Source organism: Pantherophis guttatus, chromosome 1 (genome assembly GCF_059756535.1).
Source record: "Pantherophis guttatus breed Tessera chromosome 1, ASM5975653v1, whole genome shotgun sequence".
NCBI lineage: Eukaryota > Metazoa > Chordata > Lepidosauria > Squamata > Colubridae > Pantherophis > Pantherophis guttatus.
The window spans coordinates 19,582,489-19,606,755 of NC_142063.1; the positions used below are offsets into that span (position 1 = coordinate 19,582,489).

Consider the following 24,267-nt stretch of genomic DNA (forward strand, 5'->3'; position numbering starts at 1 on the left):
ACTTTCTTGATTTAATCCAAGGAGCAAGTGGTCCAACTTTTAGGTTTTGGGCGTCTCTCTCCCCACCTAAGTGTTTGTGCACATGAATTAGACACTACAAAAAACGAAACAAAAAAAACACCATGATGTGACTGAGGGCAGGATAGGCAGATCGATCGATTGCTTTTTGTGTGTGTTGTGTCTGCAGGTCATTCATGAAATATTGTAGAGGTGGGGGGTGAGAGAAAAAAGCATCAAACCAATTTGTCATTATTATTATTATTATTATTATTATTATTATTATTATTATTATTATTTGATTTATATGCCGCCCTTCTCCGGAGACTCAGGGTGGCTTACAATGCGCTAAGCAATAGCCTTCATTCTTTTGTATATTTATACAAAGTCAGCTTATTGTCCCCACAAACTGGGTCCTCATTTCACCTACCTTAGAAAGGATGGAAGGCTGAGTCAACCTTGAGCCTTGGCGAGATTCGAACCTGCAGTAATTGCAGGCAGCTGGTCTTAATAATCAGTTTAATAACAGGGTGCCTTAGACCACTGTACTACCAAGGCTGCTATTATTACTATTATTATTATTATTATTATTATTAGAATTTATATACCGCCCTACTCCCGAAGGAAGCATCAAACCAATTTGTCATTATTATTATTATTATTATTATTATTATTATTATTATTATTTGATTTATATGCCGCCCTTCTCCGGAGACTCAGGGTGGCTTACAATGCGCTAAGCAATAGCCTTCATTCTTTTGTATATTTATACAAAGTCAGCTTATTGTCCCCACAAACTGGGTCCTCATTTCACCTACCTTAGAAAGGATGGAAGGCTGAGTCAACCTTGAGCCTTGGCGAGATTCGAACCTGCAGTAATTGCAGGTAGCTGGTCTTAATAATCAGTTTAATAACAGGGTGCCTTAGACCACTGTACTACCAAGGCTGCTATTATTATTATTATTATTATTATTATTATTATTATTATTATTAGAATTTATATACCGCCCTACTCCCGAAGGAAGCATCAAACCAATTTGTCATTATTATTATTATTATTATTATTATTATTATTATTATTATTATTAGAATTAGAATTAGAATTAGAATTTATATACCGCCCTACTCCTGAAGGAAGCATCAAACCAATTTGTCATTATTATTATTATTATTATTATTATTATTATTATTATTATTATTAGAATTAGAATTAGAATTTATATACCGCCCTACTCCCGAAGGAAGCATCAAACCAATTTGTTATTATTATTATTATTATTATTATTATTATTATTATTATTAGAATTAGAATTAGAATTAGAATTTATATACCGCCCTACTCCTGAAGGAAGCATCAAACCAATTTGTCATTATTATTATTATTATTATTATTATTATTATTATTATTATTATTATTATTATTAGAATTAGAATTAGAATTAGAATTAGAATTTATATACTGCCCTACTCCCGAAGGACTCAGGGCGGTGAACAGCCGAATAAAATACATATAATATAAATGTTAAATGTTAAATGATGAAGCAATCTCCTTCTCCCTCCTCTTTATCCAGCATTTTACCTCTTCCTGGGTAGGCATCATTCACGCCCAAAGGGAAAGGCAGAAAGGTAGAAAGAAATGCCAGTGGCAGGAACAAAATTTAAAACCGGAACAGTGGTGTGGAGAGTCCCACCTTATCAATTCCACTCTGGAATCAGAAAACTGGGGTGGGGGTGGGGGGAAAAATCCTCCATCTGGATTGAAATGCAAAAGATGAGGATTTTGGAAGCCGCCTTAAGAGAACCGAGGCTTGGAGATCGCCTCCTAGTCGACAGAGAGAGTTTGCGTCTTGAAGATGCAAACGCTCAGCCGATCCGGTGGGCCCCGCCTTCCCCCCCCTCCCCATCTCTCTCTCTCTCCCCCGCCCCCCGCTCTGTTTTTTTTTTCCCCTTTTTTTTCTCATCATCCTGACGTCGGGAGCTCTCCACGGGCCGTGGTGCTGAAGCAAAATGGCTGGCTCCCACTAAGGCACGAGAAGGAGGAGCAGTCGGCGGCCCTTCGGAGAAGGATGCCATTTCGCAACAACGCAACACACCCTTCCTTTTCCCAAGCAGCTCCACGCGCTGTAAAGCCAAATCTGCTTTAGAAGAGCCGCCGCCTTGAAAGAGAGAGAGAGAGAGGAGAGGGAGAGCGCCTATGCCATGTCTTTGCTTTGCGTTGGAGGTAAGGCAACCTGACTTCCATCCCATGCACGTTTATTTTTATTTTTATTTATTTTTTAGGTTTGAAGGTGTCATTTTTCTGCAGGATAGAGGTAGAAATATATAGCTGTCGATGAAGCGATGGGGAGGTGGCCATTTCTGAACTAGCCTCGGTGGAAATACCAAGGCATGGGACAGTGAAGGCATGTCCATGATGCTGAGGCGGGATGGGAGGGATGGAAATGTTCTTCTTCTTAAGATTCCCGATGCTCCCATCTAGCAAAGAGGTGTCTAAACTTCACCTTTGAAGCAAAAGCTTCTCTCACCTTGTTCTCTTCTCTCCTAATTCAATCCAGCATTTTGGGGTGTGGTGCAGGTTGACGGATTTCAGGCTTTCTCTATGTCAGTGTGTGTGTGTGTGTGTCCACCTTCCATGGGGCCAGCTCATGCCGCTTTTAACAATTTCATCATTTGGTTTCACACGGTACTTAGATGTTGGATGGGCTGACGGAACATGGGCGAAACCTTTTCCTTTCCTATCTTTCTCATGGACTGATTGAGACGCTGAATTAATTTTGCAACCTCCCACCTCCTGTTAGCAGAGGAGGGTGGCTTTGCACTTCTTGATTTTCCAAAGGCAGAGGAGGAGGAGGGGGGGGGAGGAGGAGGAGGAGGAGGAGGAGGATGAAAAAATGAGCAGTCTTGGTTTATCTTTTCTCTATGCCACCCTTTGCTCCTCAGCTCTTTGAATCTCAGCCCCTATAAAATGAAGTTTTAAAAGTCCTTCTTCCCTTCCCAAGACCACCTTGGATGAAAGATATAATGGGCACAGCATAATAATAATATTCTGTAGTATTCTGTAGTATTATTTCATATTGTCTGAGTTAGAACATTACTCGCTACATGATGTTATGATGGGCAGTTTTTTAGGGAAAGCCTAAATGCAGGAGAGGGTTATTAGCCAAGGTTCTTGTGTGGATCCTCCATAGCAGATGCAGTATACCATCTGATGGTCAAATACTGCACATAAACAGGAGCTGGCTCTGCACAAACCCTATTAGTGGGTTTTCTGGCTAGCTAGGCTTGGGAAAAGAATGGTGTTTTGGACTGATATTTGGATCTGGTCCCAACAATCTTGTATGTAGTTCTCTATTAAGAGTAAGACATGATAGCAGTCACCATTATAAGCCTCACATATAAAAAGGAAAACCTCATAGAAGATGGAATTGGTCTTTAAGGGATCTTATTTCTTAAACCCAAACAGAATCCTCATAAGAGAAGCTGTCTATTTCTTAAAACCAGGTTGATTCATTTGTGATTTTTTTCTTCCTTCCTTGTGAACCCCTCAACAATCCTGCATGGTTAGATTCATAGTTGAGCCAAGGTCACTTGGCAGGGTTCAGAGCTGAGTACAGATTTGAACCCACTTCCCTGCCTTGATTCACATTCCACCTACAACATAAACCTCACTCTGGGAATGGAAAGCAAGAGGATGGTGATATCTTCATGCCCCATTTGTGGGCATCTTCAAAATAGCAGGTTGTCTTTGGAAACAAAACTTGATGGTGTCTGGTCTTAACTGGAAAAACAATTCTTAGGCTGCAATTTCCAAAATAAGGGAGGGAGAATTCATTTAGAGTGAGAATTTGGAAGGTGTATGTCTGCTAGCTTTACACAACACACTCGATTGGAGTGCGGGAACCCAATCATTCTCACAGCATGCTGCAAAAAAGCAGGCTATAATGTGAAACCAGAATGCAATGCATTACTTTGCGAATGGCATGTTGTGCTAACCCAGCCACTGAGAACATGCTAGTAATTACAGGGAGACCAGCAAGGATCAAAAGGCCCAGGTTAATTCCCAGCATGGTTAGTACTGGGTTAAAATACTAGCCATTTCATAAGCCCAGAATCTGATCTATTGCTTGGCAGTTTAACCAAGTCTTTCCCTTTGGGTAAAATGTTTAGCTCCATGTTAAACATTTGCTCTGTAAATATGCATGTGTGTGTGTGTTAAAATTAAAAAAAAAAAAAACGAGGATGCAAAAATCCTGCTACCTTGACAACAATGTCTTCATTAGCTGATCCCTTCAAAGCACTGGAGGGAACAACATTGGCTCCTCACAATTCCCAAGGCTGTCTTCATTCACAAAAGTGGGCCTGTTAGGGAAGACTTGTGGATGTTAAAAGGCATCACATGGGGCAACCAAACCATGGCATGAACCATCAATGAAATGATAACTAAAGATGTCAGTGAGGACAATCAATCTTGCCTCCAGAAGTTGTGGGTGCTCCATCACTTGAGGCTTTTAAGAAGAGATTGGCTATTTGTCTGGAATGGTAGAGGGTCTCCTGTTTAAGCAGGGGGTTGGACTAAAAGACCGCCAAGGTCCCTTCCAACTCTGTTCTTTTGTATTCTCTATATAAGGAAGCTTACAAAATGATGGGCACGAGGGAGCCATTGCTGTTTTAAGCTTAAAACGCCTCCCTCCATTTTTCCCCTGCCCCTCATTTACTTCCTTGCAGAAAGATCTGTTTGCATTAAGGGGGGGGCAGGTAATTGGGGTCATTTAAAGAACCCCACAAGCTCCGATTCTGGATTCTCTCTCAAAATAAAATAAACCAGCTCCTTCTCCATTGCCTTGTGAACCCCAGAGCTAAGCTCTTCGTCAGCGGAAATGAGACGGGGTGAACCCCCTCTTTTTGACTTCCTCATCATTGGACATTTGCAGTGCTTGGTCCTGATTTTCAGCCGATGAGTGCTCTGTCGATCAGGCACAGAATGGCTTTGGATCACATTGAGAAGGTGGTGAACCGCAGGCCGAAATGTGGAGGGTTGAAGAAAATGGCTTTCTTGCAAAGCTCGGTGGGGCAGGGGCTAGGTTTGTGAGATATGTGGGGCCAAGCACGCACAGCAAGGTTCCAGCTCCTTAGCATTCATCACAGTTGCAAAATCTATAAATCAGAGCTGTCAGATGAGGTTAGGTGTGTCGCAGCCTCTGGCGACAGGCGCTTTCTGGGAACAATTTATGAATGAACGAGTGGTGGAGGACTCTTTCCAGAAAGCCAGCAGCTATATCAGTCTTGGGGAAAGAAGCACAGCTATTGGGAAATGATGACTCCATTTTGGCTCTTTTTAAAGGATTTAGATACAGTATTCCCATGCTATCCTTTTCCCTTCTCCTCTTTTTAAATCTGAAACCTTAAAGAGAAAATGCTACAAACAACGCTGCAAGAAAAAAAAGACTACTTAGAAGAGGGGGTGTTTTTTTGCCTTAATTTTCAAAAATTGATTCATTTATTAAAATAGCGGTAACGTAACCTTTCCTTGAAAAACTCCCAACCCTTAAATTTGTTTTAGATGTATTCACGTCTGCAACAGGAAACCTGATATAATGCAGTTTTGAAATAGGTAAATCTCACCTCCTACCATTTTTTTAAGCCTTCTTTATTCTCGTGGCAGATACTTTTTTTATTATGATCCTCATCCTCCACCACTACTACCAGACAGTTGATGGACACGTAAGGTTGGATAACACTGTTTTAAGCCACGAGAGCCTGGGGAAGGGCTAGGTGGGGTGGATGGAATTGGGCAGGCACAAAAGCAGCAACATGCATTTCTGAAGGAAGAAAATATAGAAGTGATCTTTATTTCTCCATATTCCAGATTTCTGAAAAGAGAAGTAACACTCTATTGCATATTTACTCTCAATTCTTTTGAGGTCATTTCTGCAGTAACATTTTTTTTTTACTTATTATTTGAGTAAGGACTGTTAACTCTTTTAAAAATTCATATCTTATTGTTGCTACAACAAACTAGCATTTTATTTATTTATATACCACCTAACAGTTTAACAGAATTGGAAGGGACCTTGCAGGTCATCTAGTCCAAGTCCTACCCAAGCAGGAGACCCTACATCTTCCTAGGATCGAACTCATAACCTCCTGATTGTGAGGCAAGAGCTCCACCTCTAGGCCATACCAGTATTATTATTCATAAATAAAACAAGTGGCAAACATATCAAATACTCATTCCTTCCCTTATATACCCTACTACAACAACAACCCTGTGAGGTGGGTTGGGCTGAGAGAAAGCGATTTGGCCCAAAGTCATTCAGCCAACTTTCATGCCTAAAGCATGAACTAGAACTAGTCTCCTGGTTTCTAGCCTGGTGCCTTAACTATTAGACCAAAGCGGCTCTCTAATTGTTGCTCTTTGCTAATCTATTAAAGCTCACTTAGTTTTATGACCGTATTTAATTTCAAAGTTATGATGACTTAGTCTTAAGAGGCATATATATATTTTCTCAATGGTAAATTGTAACATAAAGCTGATTTCATTTGCCCTTTAAATATTGGCCAGGGAACGAGACCTCTCTACTGTGTTGCTAAGTAGAAAATCAGCAGATAGATTTCTTTGGCTTGCAAATGAAATTATGGAGAAACTTTACACTGTGGCTTGTCCACTGTGTGGCTTAATGTTGGAGACTCTCCCCACCCACCCATAGTTAAGTGTTTGTTTGTTTGTTTGTTTGTTTATTTATTTATTTATTTATTTATTTATTTATTTATTTATTTATTTATTTATTTATTGGTTCGATTTATATGCCGCCCTTCTCCGGAGACTCAGAGTGGCTTACAATGGGTTAAGCAATAGCCTTCATACTTTTTTGTATATACCTGCTTAGTAGGGCTTTCGGCCCCCCCTAAGCGATGTTCTTTTTTTATACAAAGTCAGCTTATTGCCCCCACAATCTGGGTCCTCATTTTACCTACCTTAGGAAGGATGGAAGGCTGAGTCAACCTTGAGCCTGGTGAGATTTGAACTTGCAGTAATTGCAGGCAGCAGATGTAAGTGGATGTTAATTAGTCTGCTGAGCCACCAGAGCTCAGAACTTGCACTAATTGCAGGCAGCTGGCAGCTAAGTGCTACTTAACAGCACTTTAGTCCGCTGCTCCACCAAGGCTCAAGGGTTAGCACCCTTGCAAGTGGCAGATTTGCTTAGAAGGAAAGCAATTGGTACTTCATCGTTGAATGTATACAATTAAAAGAGACAACTGGAGGAGGGCTTTCACAGAAGATCTCAAAGCACAGGTGGGTTGATATGGGAATAGATACTCCCTTAATAGTTGGTTCCCTTGCTATTTAGGGATGTAAGAACTAGCGCTTCGAACTGGATCCCAAACCAGAGAAAACAATCAAGCAGAACATCTGTAGCTCAGGGTTAAAATGAAAGGTCCTTGGTGCTCTCTGAGCTTGGTTGTTTTCTTGCAGATGTTTCATTACCCAACTAATGATGTTACCTAGTTTGGGTAATCAAACATCTGCAAAAAAACAACCAAGCTCAGAGAGCACCAAGGACCCCTTAAACCAGAGAAAGCCAGAGGTTTCCTTTTTTTTAAATGGCAAGATGTGCATGCACTTCACTGGACCAATCAAAATTATGGCCAAATAGTACCACTTGAAATAACAGAATAATAGAGTTGGAAGGGACCTTGGAGAACTCCTATCCCGTGATGGCGAACCTATGGCACGTGTGCCAGAGGTGGCACGCAGAGCCCTCTCTGTGGGCCCGAGCACTGTCGCCAGCTGCTCTACTGGGTTCCATCATGCACATGTGCACCAGCCAACTCCTCTCTTCGGGAGCTCCAGCGCGCACACACGCACTCCAATTTTGGCACTCGGTGCCGAAAAGGTTAACCATCACTGTTCTAGTCCAATCTCCTGCTCAGTCAGGAAATCCTATACCTGTGATGGCGAACCTATGGCACGCGTGCCACAGGTGGCACACGGAGCCATATCTGTGGGCACGCGAGCATTGCCCTAGCTCAGCTCCGGCGCACATGCACGCACCAGCCAACTGATTTTCAGGCCTTCCGGGCCCACCAGAAGTTGGGAAACGGGCTGTTTGCGGCCTCCGGGGGGCCTCCGGGGGGCCTCCGGGGGGGGAGGGAGGCTGTTTTCATCCTTCCCAGGCTCTTAAAAAGCCTCTGGAGCCTGAGGAGAGTGAAGAATGGGCCTTCCGGGACCACCGGAAATTGGGAAATGGGCCATTTTCAGCTTCCGGAGGGCCTCTGGGGAGTGGGGAAGGCCATTTTCACCCTCCCCAGGCTCCAAGAAAGCCTCTGGAGCCTGGGAAGGGCAAAAAATGGGCCTACCGGGCCCACCGTGCCATCACATGCCAAAAGCGACGGGAGCAGGGGGGGTTGCGCCTGCATGTGTGGGGGGGCAGGGCACATAGAATTATAGGTGTGGGCACACACACACGCGGCCACCCCGCATTCCCCCAGCTTTTGGCACACGATGGCAAAAAGGTTAGCTGTCACTGTCCTCTACCATTTCAGACAAATGGTTCAATCTCTTCTTAAAAACCTCCAGTGTTGGAGCATCGACAACTTCTGGACTGGAGGCAAGCTGTTCCACTGATTAATTTTCTTACTGTCAGGAAATCTCTCCTTAGTTCTAGGTTGGTTCTCTCCTTGTTTAGTTTCCATCCATTGCTTCTCATCCTGCCTTCAGGTCCTTTGGAGAATAGGTTGACCCCCTCTCCTCTTTGCAGCAGCCCCTTAGATATTGGAACACTACTATCATGTCTCCCCTAGTCCTTCTTTTCATCAAACTAGACATACCCAGTTCCTGCAACCATTCGTCATACGTTTTAGCCTCCAATCCTCTAATCATACTTTGTTGCTCTTCTCTGCATTCTTTCCAGAGTCTCAACATTTTTTTTTAATATTGTGGTGACCAAAACTGGATGCAATATTCCAAGTGTGGCCCTACCAAGGCATTATAAACTAGTATTATATTATATTGTATGACCTTGATTCTATCCCTCTGTTAATGCAGTCTAGAATTGTGTTGGCTTTTTTGGCAGCTACAGCACACTGGTGGCTCATATTTAATTGGCTGTCCACTAAGACTCCAAGATCCCTCAATAGTAGTAACTGCATTAAACTACCAAGATGTCTTCAAGAACGGAGTCACAAACAACATTTTGCTATTAAGAGCCCTATATTCCGTTCAAAGCCTTTTAAACTTGTTGCTACCATATCTGTTTATGGCCCTATTCATCTTAGTTTGGATAGCCAGTTGGATAATGCAGGTCTTAGCAATATCCTCCAACATGCTCGTTAATGTCTTCCCTCTTGTATCAAGTGTCATTGGATAAGTCTTCTTTACATGATGCTGAAGGATTTGAAGAAGCCTCCGTCACATCCTTTGAGGCCAAAAAAAAAAAAAAAAAAACAGAGAGAGAAGATGATATCTTTTCTGTGCTATAAAGAGACATTACTGTAGAAGAACGCAGCTGTTCTTGAGATCTGTTCCCAACAGTTTAAAATGAATGCGTGAAATAACAGGAGGTTCATATGCACATAAATGCATTGCAAATTGCCATGCCTGGCATTAAAGAAGAGGCACGTCCATCACTGGTGAATATTAAGGAAGAGCTGAGACTTCAAGAAGGGCTAGAACTGTGTCCTTTTTAAACCATGGTTTTCCTTGAGGGCAAATACTGGGATTGTAATTTATTTGGCTGGTATCAGGGGTGAAATGCTCCCAGTTCGGACCGGATCGCCTGATCCGGTAGTGATGGCGGCGGGTGGTTCGGAGAACCGGTAGCAAAAATCCCTGCGTCCCCAACACCATGCCCAGCTGAGCCGCACAATCATCAGAGGCTTTTTTTTTAACTTTTAAAAGCATTTTTTCTACAACCTTTTGACGAAAAAATGCTTTTAAAAGTAAAAAAAAAAAGCCTCTGATGATCGCGTGGCTCAGTTGGGATCATCAGAGGCTTTTCAAAGCATTTTTTTCTGCAACCTCTTGGCCAAAGAGGTGGTGCAAAAAATGCTTTGAAAAGTCTCTGATGATCCCAGCTGACTTGCCTGATCGGCAGAGAGGCATTTTTTAAAGAGCTTCTCTGACGATCCCAGCTGAGTTGCCTGATCGTCAGAGGCTTTTCAAAGCATTAGAAAAAATGCTTTGAAAAGTTAAAAAAAAAAATGTTGGCCATGCCCACCCAGTCACATTACCCCACCACCACCAAGCCACACCCACAGAACTGGTAGTAACAAATTTTACATTTTACCCCTGGCCGGTGTCATAACATGAGAAGTTGGAAGTTGGAGCACACATTCATTTGAAATGGAAAACCAGCATGGCCAGTCCTAAAATGTCCGATTGAGGTTGATCATCTCAGTCACAAGGGCAGAAGCTGAGAGAGGTATTCTAGTTCAGATCTATGTATGTCCCAGTAGTGGGATTCAAATCCCGATGCTACTGATTTGCTATTGGGAGTGCGCAGGTGCGCACGCTTGCTTTGCGAGCGCATGGCGCTTCTGCGCATGCACAGAAGGTTCTGCACATGCGCAGAGCATTTTTGATGACCTCTGGATGGGTGGGTGGAGCCTCCCGCCTCCGCTACCGGTTCCCCAAACCAGGGTGAACCAGTAGCAACCCAGTCCTGATATGTCCCTTGGCCTGCTTTGCACATTTCTGTGTCAATTGGATTCTAAAGGACTGACTAATCCTAGTCTCAGTTCAGCATCCCAACCAGGGGTGAAATGCTCCCGGTTCAGACCGGATCGCCCGATCCGGTAGCGATGACGGCGGGTGGTTCAGAGAACCGGTAGCAAAAATCCCTGCGCCCCCCCTCATGCCCAGCTGAGCCGCACGATCATCAGAGGCTTTTTTTTTTACTTTTAAAAGCATTTTTTCTACAACCTCTTCCGACGAAAAAATGCTTTTAAAACTAAAAAAAAAAAGCCTCTGATGATCGTAACGGCTCAGCTGGGATCGTCAGAGGCTTTTCAAAGCATTTTTTTCTGCAACCTCTTGGCCGAAGAGGTGGTAAAAAAAATGCTTTGAAAAGTCTCTGACGATCCCAGCTGAGTTGCCTGATCGGCAGAGGCTTTTCAAAGCATTAGAAAAAATGCTTTGAAAAATTAAAAAAAAAAAAAAGTTGGCCACGCCCACCCAGTCACATTAACACCCCCACCACCAAGCCATACAGAACCAGTAGTAGCAAATTTTACATTTCACCCCTGATCCCAACCATTGCACTCCACAACCCTCAACTCAGCCAAGGAGCTTAAATCTCCTGCAGACATGCTTTTGGGGTCTGTTGGATTATGAGCCTCATCAAGCCACTGCTGCTTTAGAAATGCTTTGCCCCCTTCCAATAATCTTCCAGGACCGATGGGGTCCTTTGTTAGAGACCACTATGCTAATATTCTTCCTTGGCCTGGCTTCTCCTAAGCAATTGCTATAAAGCTCCTCAGAGCCAGCTGAAACCACAAGCATCATTGAAATAAAAATGCATTTAATCAGGAGACAACAGCCTTGTAAATACAGTCACGGTAATAAATGGACTTGCTGTGGCATTAGTTGACACAGACTTTCCAGCTGACCCCAACCATAAATTTTTTCCTGACAGTCCTGCTTTTTCACCCAAGTAGATTCTCATTTTTTATTTTATTACAATGCCATCTGAGATACCAGAAATGCTGCCCTAAACATTTTAGCTGTTTTTCCAGAGCTTCTACAAAGTGTATGAATTTGCACAATAGGATTAACTTGGTTATTTCAATTAACCTATTTTCTAGATTTGCCCAAGACGCTGAGCCATTAAACTATTAAATTGGTTTAATGGGCTGGATTCAGGGGTGGGCTGCTGGGGGTTTGCAGGGGTTCGGGAGAACCTCTAGCTAAGATTCTGTGCAGTTTGGAATTTATTTATTTATTTATTTATTTATTAAATTTCTATACCGCCCTTCTCCAAAAAGGACTCAGGGCGGTGCACAGCCAAAGTAAAAACAGAGCATACAAAATTTAAAAACAGTATTAAAATAATTAAATATTTTGGCCGTAAATTAAAACAACCCAATTTAAAATCAATTTAAAATTAAACTCAAGCCAGCCCAGCTAGTTGAAATAAATAGGTTTTCAGGGCCCGACGAAAAATCCGGAGGTCTGTTATTGTACGTAACTCTGGGGGAAGGTTGTTCCAGAGGGTGGGCGCCGTCACAGAGAAGGCTCTCCGCCTAGAAAACTCCCAAATCCCACTCCTGGCTAGCACCACCCACCCTGCCTCTCCCAGGAGTCCTAACGCGACCGTAAGTGCAGGGCATGCACGGAGACTCGGGGAGGGTGAAAAACAGGCCTACTGGAAGTTCATTTCTGCCTCCAGAGGGCCTCTGGAGCCTGGGGAGGCCATTTTCGTCCTCCCAGAGGCTCAAGGAAAGCCTCTGGAGCTCGGGGAGGGCAAAAACGCCCCCCATCGCCGTGGTGAAGGAAGCCGACTAGGCCACGCCCACCATGGCCACACCCACCCAGCAACTGGGCAGAGAATCCCTTGCTAAAATTTTGGAAGCCCACCCCTGGCTGGATTCACAAATACACTAAGGCAGAGTAACAAAAGTTATCTCTAAGTAAGCTTGGCAAGATGCTCCAATTTGTCTTCTAGGTTTTAAGCTGATCTATCCAAGTGCGATAAGTTGATAACACAGCTGAAGTTCTGTGGGGCACCTGACTTGCAATATATTGTTGAATTTCCGTTCTTCTCAAGTCTAGCTAGTTGAAATAGTGTGGTGGAATCTGCCCTGGAATGCCGGAGGGAGGGGCACTTTCTCAGGGAGCTAAGAGGCAAAATAGCACGGAGTTTGGATAAAAAGGCCGAGAAGGGATCCTCCATGCCAAGAGTGCTTTAGTCTGGCAAGATTCCTGCCTTTGGGCAAACAGCAATTAAAAAAACTTCTCTGACCAATTAATTTGTCGTTCTTGGTTCTTTGCACCTCACAGTTAGGTTGATCAGGCAAGATGAGACTTGTGGGTTTATATTTTCCCTCCTCTGACTCTAGAATTTGTGGGTGATTATTATCATAACACCACCAAAGATAACAATAATCATAATGATAATCATAATTCTATCCCATTTTTCCTCCAGGAGTTCAAATATAATATTTTGCTCTCCAAGTATACTATCCCACAAGGGCCAGACCACAAGATGGAAGTAGTGGTTGTCCCAGGGGTGGGTTCTAATTTTTTTTACTACCGGTTCTGTGGGCGTGGCTTATTTTGTGGGTGTGGCTTGGAGGTCACGTGACTAGGTGGGCATGGCTAGCTGGTCAGAGTCATTTCTGGAAGGTCCTTGCACTTACGACCAGTCCTCGCACTTACGACCCGACACTGATCAGCTGTAGGACGGCCCTTTGAAGCCCCACAGCAAGAGTTTAAACAGTTTTTTTTCCCTCTAGTCATCAGCTGGGACTCAGGAGGCAGCAATAGATTGGGGGTGGGACCAAATAAAAGGTAAGAATAACGGGGGTGGGGGGGAGAACCGGTTCGGTGACGTCATATCGTCACTGCTACCGGCTCGGCTGAACCGGACCGAACCGGGAGGAACCCACCACTGGGTTGTCCCAAAGTCAATGTGGATTTAAATCTTGTTCTCTTCATGCAACATCCTAACCATGATACCACCAGAAATATCTACTCAGAGATTAATCTCATTGAATGTAATGTGATTTATGGCAGATAAACGTGTTACAATTTCAAGCGCACTGTATGTGGACTGGAACACCCTATGCCCCTAGATCAGGGGTCAGCAACCTGCGGCTCTGGAGCCACATGTGGCTCCTTCACCTCTCTGCTGCGGCTCCCTGTCACTCAAAATATATTTCACAACCACCAATGTGCAACACCCACCGGCACGCAGTTTATTGATCTTTTCAATCCCCGGTATGCCAACCATGGATAAATTCAAGAAAAGAAAAGTTTCAGAAGAAAACAGAACATTTAATTCAACTACATATGCTAGTTTTGCAGCCACTCAAGAAATAGTCAGGCACGGGAAGGGTTTTGTGGCTCCCGGTGTTTTCTTTTCTGTGGGAAACGGGTCCAAATGGCTCTTTGAGTGTTTAAGGTTGCAGACCCCTGCCCTAGATTCTATGCATATGACACTATACAACAATGAAAAATGAAATACACAGCACACCCTTTCATTCACAGCAATGCCAACATGAATGAAAAATCTTGATAATCCGCTGAACAATTTGTTTTCTAGCCAATGGTTCTCACCCAGAGAATGAATACAATCCTCCTGCCCTTTTAAAATATTGAGAAGGAATTGCTATGCAAACACAGCTACCAAGAAAGCACAAGCCACGATGACATCATATATCACGACCTCACTGCACAATGCAATGCAATAATTTGCATCTTTTGCATCGTAAAGCCATGATGCAGATGACATCACTTCCCCTCTATGTCCCTCTCCCCCCCATGGCCACTTCCTGCAATCACAGCAGGGAGGAGGATTGGTCTGAGAAAACTGGAGTAGATCTGGAGAAGTGGGTAGGTTTCTATGCATAGTTCTGAACCTAGCTGTGAAGTTCTGCTTGGCATGATTTTGCTGACAGTAAGTCTCCTTTAAATCCAGTTTGTGTCCTGATGATTTCATGGACACGTTCATATGGGTGTCTTAGCAGTAGCATCAAAGTGATTGGACAAAGTCTTCTGGGATGATTAGCCTAGCCTACAACCCAGGATTACCTGGTGATCTCCCATGAAGTGTTAACCAAGTTGGCCCCTGCTTAGCTTCCAAGCCAGAAAAGCCATCTGGGTGCCGCTATCTGGACCAGCCAATTTTAAGCCATATTGGGACAATGATACCTCCAGGTCCAATGCCAGAGTTGGAAAGTGCTCCCCATACATCACGAGTCCAGTATTTCTCAACCTTGACAACTTTAGGTTCTGTGGACTTCAATTCCCAGAATTCTCCAGACTACCTGGGGAATTCTGGGAGCTGAAGTCCACAGATCTTAAAAGTTGTGGAGGCTGAGAAACACTGACTTAGTCTAACTTTCTGAAGCAACATGGTATAGTTAAAGCTTAATAGACTCTAAGAAAGTGCTTCGCAAACCTGGGTAAATTACCCCAAATTGGATAAAAGCAGACTTTCTTTGGGTACCGACACAAACCCATTATCCATCATAATAGGGACTTTTAAATTGACTTAAAGATTGCCTCATGTACTAAAATATGTTTAAAAGTCTCCCAAGAATTCCTATTAGGATGAAACTTGATGAAATTACCAATGGTAGCTAGTTGAAATGAAATAAAGATCATTCACTGATGACAGTTCTTACAATACAGGTAGTCCTCGAGTTACGACCATTTGTTCAGCAACTGTTTGAAGTTACAATGGTGCTGAAGTGGGAGATATATGACCGGCCCTTGGGGTTTGATATGACTTTCTGATAAGCAGTTTGGAGTAATGAAGGCAAATGTTTGGGAAACAATACTTTAAGGATAGGGACGTGGTGGCTCAGTGGTTAAGATGCTGAGCTTGTCGATTGAAAGGTTAGCAGTTCAGCAGTTCGAATCCCTAGTGCTGTGTAATGGGGTGAGCTCCTGTTACTTGTCCCAGCTTCTACCAACCTAGTGTTGTGGCCCGTCAATGGCCTGTGCAGATTGTAGCTGATTCTGACAACGAGGAGGCTGGTGTGATGCTGCGCCAGCAGCTTGTGCAGCTGGCGCTCGAGTCGGACAGTGAGGAGGCTGGAGAAGATGTGGTGCCAGAGGCAGGGATTCAGAGAGGGCCTTCAGAACCTCCAGAAGCTCCTTTTAGTGAAGAGGATGAAGAGGAGGAGCCTCTTCTCAGTGCACGGGCACGCAGAGCTGCCAAAAGGCAGGAGTGGCTCCTCAGGAGGAGGTCTCCTTGAGAGTAAGGCTTGGGGCTAATTGGCCACTCCCTTAGCCTATTTAAGGAGGAATGCTGCTTGCAGCAAGCTGTAGGGAACAACTTTAGTTCAATCTCCTTCGTGTCTGGATTCTCTGCAAAATTGTTTCTGGGCTTTTTGCCAACTCTAGTAAGACTGTGATTACCTTATCTTAGAATTCTGGTAGGCTGTTAAGACAGTTTATTAACAGCTTTTGGTTGATAAAGACTAAGTTATTTGAGTAAAATAAGCTTTGTATAGAGTTTGTGTGTGCTGCATTCTTTGGGGTACGTAGCTGGGGCAAAACACCTAGCAGTTTGAAAGCACGTCAAAAATGCAAGTAGAAAAATAGGGACCACCTTTGGTGGGAAGGTAACAGCGTTCCATGTGCATTTGGCATTTAGTCATGCTGGCCACATGACCACAGAGATGTCTTCGGACAGCGCTGGCTCTTCAGCTTTGAAACAGGGATGAGAACCGCCCCCTAGAGTCGGGAAGGACTAGCACATATGTGCGAGGGGAACCTTTACCTTTACTTTAAGGAGATTTGGAGCTGAGATTTGGAGGCACCACTGTCTGTCAGAAGCCTGGGCTTGATGGATCGCTCCTCTGATTTCCTAAAAAAGAAGGCGACGGCTCACACCTCCCACTCAATCTTCTGGTATCTGGCAATTTAAACTGAATGCTACTAATCACTTTGATAGGGCTTTGATGGGTACCATCCCAAAACAGCTGTCCATCGAGCAGGATGGTGCGAGTCTCAATTGGCTCCCTGCGTAAAGACACAGCTGGTCTCCAGGCAGCTACTCCATTAAAAAAAGCAAATTTAATGAAGTTAAGGAACAAATTACTTGCCCAAGATCCTGAATATAGGAAACAGTCCATGAAATGGCTATGTTTTGTAAGACTTTAATGCTTTCTCCCATGGTCTTATTTATATTTTAATTGTTTTAAATAAGCATTAAACATTGTTTACGTTATTTTGTTTAGTATACGTTGCCCAGTCACATACATGAGATGGGCAGCTAAGGGAGACATGATAGCAGTGTTCCAATATCTCAGGGGCTGCCACAAAGAAGGAGGAGTCAAGCTATTCTCCAAAGCACCTGAGGGTAGGACAAAAAGCAATGGGTGGAAACTAATCAAGAAAAGAAGCAACCTACAACTAAGGAGAAATTTCCTGACAGAACAATTAATCAGTGGAACAGCTTGCCTCCAGAAGTTGTGAATGCTCCAACACTGGAAGTTTTTAAGAAGATGTTGGCTAACCATTTGTCTGAAGTGGTGCAGGGTTTCCTGCCTAAGCAGGGGGTTGGACTAGAAGACCTCCAAGGTCCCTTCCAACTCTGTTATTCTATTCTATTCTATTCTATTCTATTCTATTCTATTCTATTCTATTCTATTCTATTCTATTCTATTCTATAAATCTGATAGATCAGCGCACACACACACACACACACACACACACACACACACACACACACACACACTTTGAGCACTAAAGTATAAACAACTCTTTTTCAACCCCTAGTAAAAACATGCCTTATTCCTGCCCCCTTTATGGACATCTGCAGGGTGGCAAGTGATGTCACGTGAATCATGTTGCAGTGCAAACAATATGAATTATTTAATTTGTGTCAATTATTTGTGCAATTGTGTCATAAAAATGCGACATCATCACGTCCCCCTTTTATTATCACACCAATAATTTGCTTCTCTCCTTTTCAGCATAGCTCCTAGAGCAGGGGTCTCCAAACTTGGCAGCTTTAAGACTTGTAGAGTTCAACTCCCAGAATTCTCCAGCCAGCATAGGAGTCCACAAGTCTTAAAGCTGCCAAGTTTGAAGACCTCTGTCCTAAACCAACACCCCAGTTGTGTTCATTCAATACGCCAAACTACACCTGGTTAATGTACACTTTGGTTTGCCTTTTATACCTTAGCATGTCATGCAAGGCATTTGGATAATTTATGGATGAAGATACTATGCAAAGTCAGAAAATGGGTTAAATCAGTTAGTAGTTAAAGCAAATTGTGTGAATGCATCCATTAACTATGTTTACACTAGATTAGGTTGGGATAATACTGTATGGGGTTGGATAATTTCTGATGCAGGATGTAGAGGCCTAGTGTATTGGATAAATTACTGGACCATCATATTAAACTGTAATGTAGTTAATGTGAGCATGAATTGTGTGAACATAGGAATTCGGTTTTGCTAATGTAGTTCATTCTTAAATATCTTGTGTGAACCTAGAGCCTGTTTAGATTAGGGTTGGAAAGGGGTCAGTATCTTTTTCAGGTGACCTACTGTATATACAAAACCCACAAATAACAAATATTTCTCTCCGGTGGGGCAAAAAAATTGAAAATGGGAGCAATTCCATGGAATTGTATGTGACGATGTAGAGGTCTATGCTTTAATATCAAGTCTGGCATCCCTTCAGTCTGGCACGATTGATTGGCATCAGACTCGTGGGTTCCGCTTCTGGCATTTCCGATTGATATTAGCTGATGCTGAAAAAGTAATTCTCTGCTTGTGATCCAAGACCTCTTCATTAAAGAGAGCTCTTAATCTTTTAGCCTTATTAATTTTTCGACTTTGATTTTTTACTTTTTACTTTTAATCTTGTTTTTTAAGTTTGTTTTTTAACTGTGGTTTTTAGTCATGTTTTTATATTATTTTATGATGTACTTTGTAAACCAACCAGAGTGAGTTAAATGGGTTGGCTGGTATAGAATTATGATGGATGGATGGATGGATGGATGGATGGATGGGTGGGTGGGTGGGTGGGTGGATGGATGGATAGATAGATAGATAGATAGATAGATAGATAGATAGAGGATAGATGATAGGTGGGTGGATGGATGGATAGATAGATGATAGATAATAGATAATAGATAGGTGGGTGGGTGGATGGATAGATGGATGGATAGATGGATACATAGATGATAAATAGATATAGATGATAGATGAAAGATGAAAGACAGAGAATGATAGATGTGTGTGTGTGTGTGTGAAAGAGAGAAAGACAGACAGAGAGAGAGAGAGATTACAGTGAGATAGGGTGTATCTCACTGAGAAGGATGAAGCTTGCTTGGATTTTGAGTGAGGTGCTGGGGGCTGCAGTCCCAAAAGTGGGTGGATCCTCTGATATACATTTTAACTTAGTTCAAGAATTGAACTAAACTGCAGGGTTCGAATCTCGCCAAGGCTCAAGGTTGACTCAGCCTTCCATCCTTTCTAAGGTAGGTGAAATGAGGACCCAGTTGTGGGGGCAATAAGCTGACTTTGTATAAATATATACAAAAAGGATGAAGGCTATTGCTGAGCACATTGTAAGCCGCCCTGAGTCTTCGGAGAAGGGCGGCATATAAATCAAATTAAAAAAAAAAAAAAAGAAAGAATTACTTCTCACAACGAATTCCCGCTTTTTGTCCTTATACTCCATTTAATTTGGCAGCAACTATTGGCAGAGCTTCTCCTAAGCTTCATCCTAGTTTTAGTTGGTGAAGGATGATGTGCAGATTTCCAACAAAGGACGTGCTACCGTATGTATCCAAATAATTGCATTTGAGACAAAGAAGTTGCCTATCTTCTTAAGACCAATCCAGCTAGAGCAGGGTTTTCCAACCTTGGCAACTTTGAGATGTATGGATTTCAACTCCCAGATGGCTTCAGACGAATCAACTGGTCACCAACCAGACCAATGGTCTGGGATTCTAGGGGTTATAGTCCAAAACATCTGGAGAGCTGGAAGTTGGGAGAAGCTAGTGCAGATGATTTCTTCTCCTTAAAATACTACCGGCCAAATGTTGGAAACGTAATCAGACCCCAGGTATTTATTATCATATGTGGTGGACATGTATGAAAGCAAGAAAATATTGGATGAAAATACACACATGGCTGGAAAAGATGATTAAGCAACATATAGATTTAAAGCCAGAAGTATTTTTGTTAGGTATAATACCAGAAAGTTATGATAAAGGGACTATATACTTAATGCTACATGTATTGACAGCAGTGAGAATTGTATTTGCACAATATTAGAAAAGTGAGAACACCCTACCAGATGAAAGCATAATCTGGAAAATATTGGACTGTGCAGAGATGGATAGATTGACATTGAAAACAAAAGATAAAGGAGATACAGAGTATTATTCAAAGTGGAATAGGTTTTATGAATGGTTAGAGATAAGAGGTAGAAGTTAGATGAAGAAAGATTATTGTTATGTGTAAGTAAAATATGAATGTTGTCTATATAAGTATGCTAGTACAATTAATATGATTATAAATAAGTTAATATAATTATAAATATTGGTACTATTGGTACTATCATTATCACTATCAGTATATCTGTTATTTTTTTTATTTTTTTATTTTGTAAAACAAAGTGCCTGGACAATACATTGTCTTCAAAATATTTATATATATAAATAAAAAACTTGACTTAAACAAAATTACTATTGGCCTCAGACTTTGAGGCTAAGTTTCTGATGATTGTATGCAATTGTTTTAGCTGTCAATCAGGGGGCTATTCTTTCCTTCGGAGCTGTATTGAACTGTGGAGCTGTATTGAAAAGTTTTAAACAAGACAATATAAAATATAAATATATCAAGAAAGGAAGAAGGAAATACTGAACAATGGCTGTTTCTGATTTGCTGATGTCTTGGCTTGGGCAGACCAATGCAGCTATTTCAGGCAGCAAACCAGGACAGGAAGTAAATGAAGAGACAGTTTGATGAGGCGGTTAAAGTGATAGCCTAGAAACCAGGAGGCAATGAGTTCTAGTCCCACCTTAGGCATGAAAACTGGCTGGGTGACTTTGGGCCAGTCACTCATTCTCAGCCTGACCCACCTCACAAGGTGGAGAAAATTATTTCTAAAAAACAATAAAAAGGTAAAGGTTCCCCTCGCACATATGTGCTAGTCGTTCCCGACTCTAGGGGGCGGTGCTCATCTCCGTTTCAAAGCTGAGGAGCCAGCACTGTCCGAAGATATCTCTGTGGTCATGTGGCCGGCATGACTAAATGCCAAAGGCGCATGGAACACTGTTACCTTCCCACCAAAGGTGGTCCCTATTTTTCTACTTGCATTTTTGACGTGCTTTCGAACTGCTAGGTTGGCAGAAGCTGGGACAAGTAACGAGAGCTCACCCCGTTACGCGGCACTAGGGATTCAAACCGCTGAACTGCCGACCTTTCGATCGACAAGCTCACCGTGAGCTTCCGCATCCCTAAAAAAAAAAAGGTGCATTTAAAAATCTAAAAAAAAAAAAAGATGGATCCCAGGATAGCTGCCCTCCAAGCCAGCCTTGAAAACAGTCATTTTTTTCCTGTAAGACATGCTTTTCTCTAGAGAAACTGAGTGCCCCATAGAGCACTAAGCCTGAATGGTGCTTTGCGAACTGGCCATGGCAGTGGTTCACACAGGCTTAGATTTCAGTCCCTCTTCAAAATATGATTTACAGAGCTGGCCACCAGGATAAACAGCCTCGTGCTCCCACTGAGGAAGCCTCTGAGCCCAGCAGCAGATCTTCGTCATCCCAAGTAGTGGTGTGATCCTCCTTGGGTGGCAGATTTTGCGCCACGACTGCTGGGGAATCAACCTCCGGAGTGCCTTGCATTGGCAAGATGAGTGGGGGCTGCAGCTTTCCCTGATTCTCTGCAATCACGCCTTCCCAGCGAGTTGCTATTTTCGGTGCTGAGCCCAAACTGATGTATTGCTTGCAAGTCAGACATTGTGGAGAGCTGTTAATTGTAGACCTGGTTGATGGTGTGCCAGCTGTGGGGGGGGGGGAGGAGGAGGAGGAGGAGGAGGAGGAGGAGATCCTTTTCAAAGAGCCTGCTTCGTTTTGGAAATTAGGCCATTGCCACTTCCTAACGGTGCATTTAAAAGTAGCAAGCAGTTGAAAAAGAGCATCTGGCCCAGCTTTTCCCTCCCTTGTATATGTTTTGTTGACAAAGAAAGTGATGAGAAGAACAAGACAAAGGCCCAATGGAATACAAAACCTGATTCCATGATGCATAAACCCACAATTCTCCTAACCATGATTTCTTGGAGAAGTTGCACACGAAAAGCCCAGCCTTGCACTGTAGAAAAACTTGAGATAAGGGAGCGGAGTCAAAGATCCCTTGGTGAGATTTATTTTCCCCCAGTGGATGGTACAAATTTGGACACCACATTTTCTGCTTTAAATCCAATATTGTGTCTAATGCAACCCACTACACTAGTTCTCTGGCTGGCGCTTTCTCTCTTAACAAGGAGAATTAGATGGGTTAGAATGGCAATTTTTAAAGCCCAGAACTCATTTCGGGTGAAAAATATTGTGCTTCTTTATACAGGTTTATAAAAAATGTAAAGAGGAAATAACATGCATTGCCTTGGTTTTCAGCGTGCTTAGTAAATGTGCATATACCATTTAACAGATTAACAGAGTTGGAAGGGACCTTGGAGGTCATCTAGTCCAACCCCCAGCCCAAGCAGGAGATCCTACACCATTTCTGACAGATTTATTTATTCATTCATTCATTCATTCATTCATTCATTCATTCATTCATTTATTGGTTCGATTTATATGCTGCCCTTCTCCGGAGACTCAGGGCAGCTTACAATGCGTTAAGCAATAGCCTTCATACTTTTATATGTACCTGCTTAGTAGGGCTTTCGGCCCCCCCTAAGCGGTGTTCTTTTTTTATACAAAGTCAGCTTATTGCCCCCACAATCCGGATCCTCATTTTATCTACCTCGAAAGGATGGAAGGCTGAGTCAACCTTGAGGCTGGTGAGATTTGAACTTGCAGTAATTGCAGGCAGCTGGTGCTACTTAACAGCACTTTAGTCTGCTGCACCATCAAGGCTCAGATGGCAGTCTTGTCTCTTCTTGAAAGCCTCCAGCAATGAAGCTCTCCCAATTTCTGAAGGCATAATCTGCAATGCAAAAAAGCAAGTGGAAGATTAAAAATAGAATAATAAATGTGAAAGAAAGGAGGTAGAATTTGGCAAGACAAGCTATATGGAAGAAAGTTATTTTGGAATACTTAAAAAAAAAAATCCACTTCATCTTTATTCCAAGGATCTATGAGAAGGCACGAATAGCTCTCCTTCTGTCTTTTATTTTATCCTGTCAGCTTTTTAAGGGCTATCTTTGTCTAAAAAGAAAATAATAATAGCAGCTTTGAGAATTTCAAAATGGATCTCCCTCGTTTAACTATCATACCACTGATATCAATTGACTAGGCTGCAGAAGTGAACTTCTATATCAGTATTGTCAACCTCAGCAACCTCTTTTAAGATGCATGTACTTTAATTTCCAGAATTGAATTCTGGAGGAATGTTGGCTAGGGAATTCTGGGAGTTGACGTCCACGGATTGCAAAGTTGGTGAGGTTGAGAAACATTGGTCTGACTCTGGATCCATGCAAAAAGCAACTCTCATCCCTTTGAATTAACAAAACACAGTTTTGGGGTTGATATTCAATAGTCAATAGACAAGCATATGATGTAAATTGTGTTTAAACAAAGTAATTTAAATTTAAATATAATTAACAGCTTTTCTTGAACGTACTAATGTTTCTGTTCTAACACATCAAAATTACAACCAGCAGCAACTTTGGCCTAACTCCAAGACTTTGGTGAGTCCCCTGTTTCCTGAAGTCCAGAATCTATGCACTTCTGCTATAAACAACTACATTTTCAAAGGGTACTTTAAAAGAAAATTGGTATTTTGCTTTTCTTCCAAAAGGATCTAGGATTATCCCAGGCTTGGTAAGGTGCTAGATCTGTTATGGGAAAGGAAGATCACTTCCAAGTGTTTATTCAAGGGGTATTTGAAATCTGAGGAATAATTAGTTCACCTTCCTTCAGTTTTCCACTGAATTAGGCCTTGGATGTTTTGGGACCAGTTGATTATACAGTGGTACTTCAGTACTCATTATTAATTGGTTTCGGGAAGCATGATGAGTACCAAAAATGATGAGTACTAAACACATTTTCCCATAAGGAATAATGCAATGAGTCACAAGACAGCCAACACTGACAAGTTCCAGTTTATGTATTGAGTATCAAACAAACAATGAGTAAAAGCCAGTGCAATCCTAAATTGCATTAATAGAGGAATTCAGTCAAGATCATGTGAGGTACTAATATCACTCTATAAAGCCTTGGTAAGACCACACCTAGAATACTGAAGTCAGTTTTGGTCACCACACTATAAAAAAAGATGTTGAGACTCTGGAAAGAGTGCAGAAAAGAGCAACAAGGATGATTAGGGGACTAATTAGGGATTTAGGGGAAGAACTGTGGTGGCGCAGTGGTTAGAGTGCAGTAGTGCAGGCTACTTCTGCTGATCACAGG

General features: G+C 42.4%; 1 protein-coding gene across 1 annotated transcript in view; it reads left to right on the forward strand.

Annotated features, from left to right (window-relative positions):
* The first annotated feature begins 1,931 nt into the window (after window positions 1–1,931).
* Window positions 1,932–24,267, forward strand: part of UNC13A (unc-13 homolog A) — a 136,883-nt gene continuing 114,547 nt past the window's right edge. The window contains exon 1 of the mRNA XM_087894016.1: window positions 1,932–2,218. Within this exon, the coding sequence (XP_087750142.1) occupies window positions 2,197–2,218 (22 nt within the window). The 5' untranslated portion in view covers window positions 1,932–2,196. The remainder of the gene's footprint in view (window positions 2,219–24,267) is intronic.